General features: G+C 41.1%; 1 protein-coding gene across 1 annotated transcript in view; it reads left to right on the top strand.

Moving 5' to 3' along the window:
* Positions 1-10,000, top strand: part of LOC101848765 — a gene marked incomplete in the record, with an annotated part of 111,034 nt that overhangs the window by 39,896 nt on the left and 61,138 nt on the right. The window contains 4 exon segments of the mRNA XM_013085509.2: positions 3,529-3,638; positions 4,258-4,465; positions 7,829-7,993; positions 9,073-9,311. Of these exon segments, the coding sequence (XP_012940963.1) occupies positions 3,529-3,638; positions 4,258-4,465; positions 7,829-7,993; positions 9,073-9,311 (722 nt within the window).

The raw sequence follows: 10,000 nt of genomic DNA, 5'->3' as shown, positions 1-10,000 counted from the left end.
TGGCACATTGGTTTGGTGTTTCACCACGTACACACACACACACACACGCATACACACACACGTGCGTGCACACACATACACACACACACACACACACACACACACACACAAACACACACATACACACATATGCACACACACACACACACACACACACACACACTAACACACACTCATACGCACGCGCATGTGCACATCCATATATACATACACACACTCTCTCACACATCCTCTCTTTCCCACATATCAAAGCGCACTTGGCTTCAGTCATTGACCGCCAGGTCTTTTCGCTTCACTCCCCTGGTGACTAGCTTTGTATCAAGGAGAGGAGGAATTCCGTTACGAGCGATCAATATGAAATAGATAGTGGATTAGGGCTAGAGTTAAAGCTAAGAATAGGGTTATACCCAGCGCCCATAGGGAATCGATTCGCTAAAGCAAACTAGAGCTGGGCGAAGAATTGAATCCGGAACCGATTCCCACGATTAATGCTACGGAAGAAAAGTTCCGACTCCTTTTTACACAAACCAACGGTTACCAGCTACCTTTATTATTCAAATCTTTTCTCTTGTTTTTTTCAAAATGTATTTTTGAAAAATAAAAGTCGATGCTTCCTAGTGTTCCAAAATCAAGGTTATCCTACCTCCCGAAGATGTTCGGAGCCAACCAGGTAACAATTGGAAGAAATCACATCATTAGGAAGTAAGTAATTGGGATTGGAGTCGATTCTTATGGTTCCTAGCTTTTATTAATAATCAGGAACCTAGCCGCACTACTATGAAAAATGCAAACCGATCGCCCGACTCGTGACTTTGAAAACCAAAGCGTTTTTTTTTAAAGGGTCACCATTGGCTTTGTTCGGTTTGTGCCACAATCGTCGCTTTTTGCCCTCAATCTGGCTAGGCCCGCCGACGCGCTTTTCCCTTTCGTCAACCCGCAGCCACCTCCCGAATCGTCAGCCATCTCCCAACCTTTGACACGGGTCAAACTTCCATTTATTTATAGGTAGTTAAATCTACCGGAACATGTATTAAGCGAAGTGATGTGCAATGATAGTCGGAATAGAGAGATTGTTTTGGTCTCTTTTTACTCATCTGCACCACACGAATTTAATTGATGTTTTTCCCTGGACTCTGCCTTTACTAAAGTCTCGAATCTAGATCTAGTTGTAATCTAGTTGCAGGTTGCAGATTTAATAAATTGCCGACAGAGAGAGAGAGAGAGAGAGAGAGAGAGAGAGAGAGAGAGAGAGAGAGAGAAGGGGGAGGAGTAGATCTTGCGAGAACTTCCGAGCAAAAAAAATAATAGCGACCCGCGTAGTTCGGCTCGATTCGAAAAGTGAAAGAGTCATAGCATCTTTGTAGATGATCAAATTAGCTTACTTTTGTGCTATAACGTCATTTTTTCTTTGCTTTTGTCAATTTGGTCATCCACAACGATAGAAAGTATTTCGAAATTAGGAAAAACAGGTCTTGTTTCACACTGGGTGAGAATAGCCAACGCTGGCAAGTCTCACCCGGGGTGAGAGGTCAATAGTAGGGCGTAGGGTTTTTATTCTCACCCCGGGTGAGGATAGCCACTTCCTTACTTAAATGATTAGGTGATTAAACTTGATCTCTTATTGACAATATAAAAGTCAATTTAAGCTTCATTTCGTTAGAAAAAAATGGGTTAGGTTTGCTAACTTCTTAGAGTCTACTTAGACTTTGTGTTAAACAACACTTTTAACAAAACGAATCCTTACAAGCTTAGGCTTGGCCTTTGTAATCTCGAAGGTTTAGAAGTAGAAGTAGAAGAGTCTACTACTAGAGTCTAGAGTCTAGTCTAATTTAAATAAGTGAGAGGCAATAAACTGCTCGTACTTTCTACACCCCACACAAAATATCGACGTGCACTGGACCCGTTAAATATATGTAATAAGAACTGTCCTGCATGATGACAAAAAGTCAATTGATACTGCACCAGTGAATGTTCTAGATAACAGAAATCTGCAACTTGCCACTAGATCTAGATTACAACTCTAGATCTAGATCTAGATTCGAGATTTTAGTACAGGCAGAGTCCAGGGAAAATCTTTAAGAAATTCTCATGGTGATGAGTAAAGAGAGACCAAAGCAATCTCAATAAATAATATATCGCGACTATCACGGCACATCACTTCACCTATACATGTTCCGGTAACTACCTATAAATAATCTAGATGGAAGTTTGACCCGTGTCAAAGGTTCGTATGTGGCTGACGATTCGGGAAGTGGCTGCGGGTTGACGAAAGGGAAAAGCGCCCCGCCGACCAAATCGAACCGAACCGATCCGATCGCATCAATGGGCACTGGGTATAAGAGTTAGGACTAGGGTCTGGGTGTGGGTTTGGGTTTGGGTTAGGATTAGGGTTAGGGCTAGGGTTAGGGTCAATGATAGGGTTAAGGTTAGGGTTAGGTCTCTTCTTTATTGTGTTTGTTGGGGTGGTCGCTCGTTACAGAAATCCTTCCCCTAAGGTTTAAAAAAAATACAAGTCCTTGTTTTGAACGCAACTCCCCCCCCCCCACACACACACACTTCTTTGTCTTTATCAGTTTAGTTTAGTTTCAGTAAGAGTTTTACCGCACTTGCAACACATATAGGTCACGTACGTGCCGAAGATTAGGGGTTTTACTAAAATGTAACATGCAAAGAGAAGAAGGTGGAGAGATAAGGACGATAGATGTTTGATAGGAAAGAAAGGCGAGAGATAAGGACGGTAGATTTTTGATAGGAAAGAGGGAGGAGAGATAAGGACGATGGATGTTTGATAGGAAAGAAGGGGGAGAGATAAGGACGATAGACATTTCATAGGAAGGGAGAGATAAGGACGATAGATATTTCATAGGAAAGAAGGGGGAGAGATAAGAACGATATATGTTTAAAAAAAATAAATTAACTCAAAAGTCAGCTGACGTCATTTCTGTTTTTAAAATAATGAAATTCGGGTTCGAATCCAGAGTGCACAGGACACATTTTCTTCTCTTAAATTTTCTCCTTCACATCATTTCGTGCTCTCTAACAATGTTCTGTCGTCTGCTTTCGTCTCCAATTTCTGCCCCCATCCCGTCACCTCCTTTGCTTCCTACTCTGTGCTTCTGACTCTTTCTGCAGCCTTTCTACTGTTTCTCCTTGGCTACTTTTCACAGTTGTCTTTCAGTCACACCCCTCATCTTATGGTAGGAAAGATCGACACCTAGCCTTCTCGGACAAAGGCGAAAAATCTCGGAGGTCTCGTGTGCAAGTTGCGAACGTTAAAGATCCCTTGGTGATCCAAAATCGATAAGAGTAGGCTTCGGCCGCCACCCGGGCAAAATTCAAAATTTCCTACTACCTGAAAATGTTTGGTGTGTCCCGTGCGCTCATATGCATTATGCTGTTGCGAGTGCCGCAAAACACTTTAAGAAAAAAGAAGAAATTTGGTGAAAACACAATGTACTGTTTAAATGTTACTGTTGTTTTGTAAAGCGCCCAGAGCCTAACGTTTCAACTATTACAATTTTGTTACAGGTTCCCAGTCCGAGATTGCATTCAGAAACGAGACTGTTCCAGGGGTTTCTCTTGGTTATTTTTATGTCGCAGAACGTTTGACTCCGGCACTGCACTACTTCGTAGTTACGGTGAGTTTGATATCAGTTTGAAAAGGCTGTTTCCTTTCCTCAAAGATCTAGTCTTGTACCGAATACCTGTTTGAGTTTGAGTAAAAAAAAAAAAAAAAAAGCACATCAATACAATAATGGTCATTAAGTGTTGGGAAAAGGTTAGACAGACAGAAACAACAGAGGGAAAATAAAGAAATAGAACCTACCAGCGACACCCACCAACCACCCGCTCAGCGACCCATCATAATTAAATTAATTCAATTATATGTATGCATGACAGAAAAAAGGCAATTACATTATCATTATGTACCATGATATTATCTTTCTTTCTTTCTTTCTTTCTTTCTTTCTTTCTTTCTTTCTTTCTTTCTTTCTTTCTTTCTTTCTTTCTTTCTTTCTTTCTTTCTTTCTTTCTAGGCGTTGCCGTCCACTTCAGGATGTAGCCCTCCAACAATGACCACCACTCTGTTCTATCAGCTGTTCTCCATAATATCCTACTTGTTTCCGTCCTCTCTCTGGTGTCATTCTGCCGCCTTCTCTCTGGTCTACCACTTGATTAGTTGTACCGTTCATGGTCTCCATTCAGTGCACCTTTTTTTAAATCCATGATAATATTACACTTTTTTTCATATTTCAGGCCGTAGATGGCGAGTTCCTCTCGTCTACCGCAACAGTTGTTTTCAATGTCACAGACGAGCCCGACCCTGTGGAGTGTACGAGAGCACGTATTGACACTGAAATTCCACCAGATGTTGCCGGTCAGATCACATCTCTTTCTTGCAAAGATCCAGACAGACCTAACAACACTTCAGCTCTCTCGTTCTCGCTCTCTGGCGAACTTGCAGGTAATTATTCTGCTTTTTTTGTGTTTTTGTTTTTGTAAAGTGTTTTACGGCGCTCGCAACTGCATAGGTCATATGAGCGCGCGGGACACACCTAATATTTTCAGTGGGTAGGAAATTTCGAATTTTGCCCGGGTGGCGGCCGAAGCCTACTCTTATCGATTTTAGACCACCAAGGGATCTTTAACGTGCGCAAATTGCACACGGGCCCTCCGAGATTTTTCGCCCTTGTCCGAGAAGGCTAGGTGTAGATCTTTCCTACCAGAAGATCAGGGGTGTGACAGAAAGACAGTAGTAAGGAGGAGCCAAGGAGTAGCAGTAGAAAGGCTGCAGAAAGAGTCAGGAGCCCAGAGGAGGGGGCAAAGGAGGTGAGAGGGTGGGGGCAGAAAGTGGAAATGAAAGCAGACTACAGAACATTGCTAGAGAGCAGGAAAGGAGGTGAAAGGAGACAATTTTAGAGAAGAAAAATTTTCGGTCGCTACCCGGATTCGAACCCGGGACCTTTGCATGAGAGGCCAACACCTTAACCTCTAGGCCACGAGAGCCCCCGAATTATTCTGCGACGACACGTACGCTACTTACGAATTGCAAAGTTTTATCTGCTCAGTACCTACTTTTGATAAGGTTGACCTTAAATAGATTTTGAGTTTCAACACGTCAAGCTTTTTCGAATGAGATTCTTTGAATATCTTGATAACGACTCCAAACAATATTACAATTTTGACAGATCAGATAGAACTTTTGGTTCTGACCTCATGGTCGTGGTAACTCAAAATGACCAAATATGTCAGATGGAACTTTTTACTTCTGAGGTACCGATGAGACGAGTAAGCTATACGTCATGATCCCGGCAGGCTGTGTTGTAATAAAACACTTCATGTGACTGTTCCCAGAATCATAGAGCGGTCAAAATTTCGCGGTGCAACTTATTGTCAAATATTTCCTCATCTATCGAACATAGAGTCTCCAGTTTTGCCCAATGACTTGTATCAATATGTTTTAATGAATGTGAGCAAGCCTACATTAAAGACAGCTTGGCTGCCTCAACAGCCGAGCAATCCGGCTCTACGTGAAAGGAAAATACATGTAGGCTTAAACTATGGGTCGGCTGTGGATATACAAGTAAGTGTGTTATGTGGTATAAATAAAATGCTTCCTTGAAGTATTGCGAGCAGTAAGTGTAACTTGTGCAGAGTTTCTACAATCTCTTTATCTTAGCAGGATTTGTAGGCGTGATACACTCATACACTGTTTAACATTTTTAACTTCACACATTTTAAGAGTGTGTAGCTAAAAAACTAAACATGGAATTACTTTGAAACTTGTACACATGTCACACGAGCGCATTGTCACTCGTGAAGTGTACTCACTAAGGTGCACTGGTATATTGTTTTGTCTGACGATATCATTCACGTGTTTTTGATATTTTGTCAAATACTGTGAAAATCTGTGGTAAATGTTGAAAAAAATAAGCCACATGTAAAGTTGGACTCCTTTCAAATTGTTCGCCACATTAAAAGTGGTTTCTCTTCATCGATACACCATTCTTCGGCTGAAAGAATCAGAGAGAAATCACATAATTGAAATGCTTCAGGTGGGCACTTCGGTTTCGTCCGTCGCGAGAAGGTTTTATGTGAGCAGGCCCACTAGATCTACGTATGCGACACGAGATTACTTTGCAATGATTGACTAAAAAAAAAGACAGATCCAAGCTAGCAAGACTCAGAGAGACAAAAGGGAGGGTTTTGTCAGGCAACACAGACTCAAAATGGTTCGAACATAGTTTTAAAATGGCAATCCGATCTTTGTCATGACTGTTCCTTGTCGTTTGAAAGAAGGGAATCTTCGTGCTGGGGGCCAAGTTTGCAGCCCCATCCAATCCAGCGCAGACTTCACTGGGTACAGCATCGCACGAGAAGGCGACGTCATCTTTGGAATACGTGCATGTTTTCAGACGAATCCCACTTTCAGCTATAACGGCACGATGTACAGGCCAGAGTCTTCAGAAGACCCAGAAAAAAGGTACACCCTAGTTTGTTCCAGACAAGCAAACAATTTCGGTGTTGGCTGGAATCAGCGATACTGTCAGGACCACACTTCTGTCTGTTCGGGAGAACAAAACAGCTCAAAGCAACATCAACCAAGTTCTCGAGCCCAATGTACTTTTCTTTCCAAATCAGGTCCAAGGACACATATTCATGCATGATAATGCACCTGCTCATAACGCTGCTCTGACGAATCAACTTCTGAAAGCTAACAACATTCCTCTCTTGCACCCATGACCAGCGCATTCACCAAATCTCAGTCCAACTGAGCACTTGCGGGGCATTTTAAATCGCGCCATTCATGCCTGGCGACATCAGCCCCAGACCCTTGCTCAGTTAGAACAAGTCTTAATTCAAGAGTGGAATCATATCCCTCAACAGTCAATACCTCGACTCATCCAGTCCATGCGTCGACAATGGGAAGACATGAATTACGCAAGATGTCATCACACGTTACTGAAGCTGTTACTTTTCATTTAGACCCCTAACAACTGTAGGTTCAAAATTGAACATCAGAAACATTCTTCTCTTGGCATTCAACGTATTTCCTTGTTGCAAAATGAATTCGACGTCCTATCTAAAATTTTCAGACAAATTTGATAAATATTAATAAACATATTATTTACTTTAATATGAGGTGTGAAGTTAAAAATGTAAGAGTATAGATTATATATAATCCCACTGAGACAACTGAACAGTTATTTTATTTATCTTTTTTTCTGTAAGTGTTTTACGGCGCTCACAACCGCATAAGGTCATATGAGCGCGTGGGACACATTATTATACATTTTTAGTTTGGTAGGAATACATTTTGTATTTTGCCCGGGTGACAGCCGAAGCCTACTCTTATCAAATATGGACCATGGTTACAGAGCAGGAAACGAGGTGAAATGGTGAAAAAATGGTATAGGTTTAACACTTTTAGGTTATTTAAGAAGCGGGACTTCAGAGTCAAACGTTCATCTCCAAAAGGACCGAACCAAGCGGGAAATTCGTGTAAAGTGCCTTTCCAAAGGACACAATGTCGGACTGAGCTGAGGGTGGAGGAAAAGGAGGTGAAAGAAGAATATTTTAGGGACGGAAATTTTCCGTCGTTGTCAGGTTTCGAACCCGGGTCCCAGGACTTACAGAACGAGAGGCGAACATCGTAACCTCTAGCCCACGAGAGCCCCACTGAAGACTTAATGCATTTCTGAATTACGTGTTGACTATTAACAATCTTGCTCTGTTAAGAAACCAAAGCCTTTTTATGAACATGTACTTACTATGACATGATTATAAACTGTAAACACACATTCTTTTTTTCTTCTTCTCGTTTCAGCATTTTTCAGTATATCTGACTCCGGAGTCATTTCTGTGGACAGGCCATTGAACAGTGTTCTTCGACTGAAATCCCCTACAATTATTACTTTGCGTGCGAAAGTTGAAAAACGCACAGATGATGGCTCACTACCACTATATGTCCCCATCACGTTCATTGTATTTGGTACGCATTTTAAGAATCTTTTAAAAATGCTAATGTCTTTTTGTTCAGTGGTGCAGATGTAATTTTATTATGTAGTTTATTACCCCAAGGGGAGAAGAATTTATAGTGAAAGTGTTTTGAATCAGACAAGACAAATGTAGGCTATTATGAGAAATTTTCTTTACAATTTTCACGCGGAATGTGTGCCAATTTGAGATTGAAATAAAAGTAATATTACGTATTTTCTTATCATGACTACAGTGCAGGATAGTTTTCCATGATTGTACTGAAAGTGATCACTGAACGAAAAGAAAACCTAAATGAGACATGTTTCCTATACGCACGTCTTACCTCATGTTAGGGCTACGAGTGTCTGCTGTCAATTTTAGCTTGTTCGCATTCGTCTGTCCGCGTTAATAATTCTAGCTCATTTATTAATTTACCTATTTGCATGGGACTTTGCCTGCTACTCCTGTAGGCCAGCGACCAAACAAAAAAATTTTTACCTAGTTATAACACAGTTCCTCTCTTTGGGCCCTATATTGAATTCCGATCTTTGGGCACATACACAGGATCATTACAAGATTGATTAACTGTAGCTTTGCCCACAAATTGCTCATTTTGAAACGGCGACACCACCCTGCCCCGACATTTCAGTGTAAGCTTGTAGATTTTCTTCACAGACTGTCAAGACATCTCCACGTGAGTCTCGAAAAGTACTCACCATCTATTGGACCATGTTTTATAGTCGCACGTCTAAGTGTGACGTTGATCAAAATTGGTGAACTTTTCGATGTTTTAGGCGTATGCTGTAAATCCCCTATTATTTTTTTAAATCCGCTTTAGGCTTACATCAAAGAAAATGTGTCGAAACGTTAGCTTGCAGTGACCTTCATGAATGGGCTTTTAGATTCTGTTGGTTATCCAACTTATAGATCCGCACGCAAAGACTTGAGAAGATTAAACAGAGAAATTTGATTTTTATCTCGTCTTAACCACGATCAGAAGAAAGTGAGCAAGGTATGCTATAGTCTGCTATTCTCTACACAGTACTCGTAAGTCACCAATATTTATGTTTGCGTCAATTCTATTCCCTGTAGGGCTTCAAGAACCCTTCAATTGTACCTTCTCAACAACGACGCCCGATGGACCGTGGGGACCAGGGACAAACTTTTCAATATCAGTGACCTGCAATTCCAATTTGCAAACGCAGCAAATTCGTGTGTTCCCTTCTGCTCGAATCGACCAGGTCTTTCCAAAGCGAGACTTCCGACAAATCAACTCTTCGCGCGTTGACGTCGTATTTTCCATGGAGCTTTTCATGGCATTCATTTACCAGGTAACGTGAGTTAAATAATATTATTATCATTACCATTCAATGCCAGATCTGCGGCAGACACCGACAATCTTGGTTCTCCATTCATTCCTTTGCTCGGATGCTCTTAAAAAAGCTACGTTTCCCTGATCTTTCCCCTTCATTGTTTAGGTTACCTTAATAGGTTGCTCTGGGCCTACCCCACGCGCCCATAATTATGGCCTTTTGCAGTTGCACACGGGACCTCTGAGATTTTTCACCCTTATTATACTTCCTCTTATTATCATCTTTACAAGAATTTGTTTTTCTTTGAATTAAATTTAAGGAGGATGAAGTGGGGAACCAAAAGGTCGAGTTTTAGGGCTGCAGCCTTTCGCATCCTGGAAAAAAACCCCAACAAGCCATCTTTGTATATCAATTATAACGGAGACGATCCGAAACTATTTCAACGAGTTTGTTTTTCAAATATTTCTTTTTATCCTTCTTTTTACTTGTCTTTCTTTCCAAATACAGAACCGTCTTTTAGATAGCAAACAATCTTTCTCTCATTGGTTCGTCACTTTTTAAAAATGAATGCACTTGGTGCGACATTGCTTTTGGCCCTAGATCAATATGAATCTAATTGTAATGATGTGAACAAGGACACATTTTTCTGATATAAGTCAATCAGTGGAGATAGTCAGGATTAGAAAAATAATTGAAATATGCCCCCC

This window comes from Aplysia californica, unplaced genomic scaffold (genome assembly GCF_000002075.1).
Source record: "Aplysia californica isolate F4 #8 unplaced genomic scaffold, AplCal3.0 scaffold00381, whole genome shotgun sequence".
Taxonomy (NCBI): domain Eukaryota; kingdom Metazoa; phylum Mollusca; class Gastropoda; order Aplysiida; family Aplysiidae; genus Aplysia; species Aplysia californica.
Note: the sequence above shows the minus strand (reverse complement) of the source record. Positions and strands in the feature narration are given on the sequence as shown.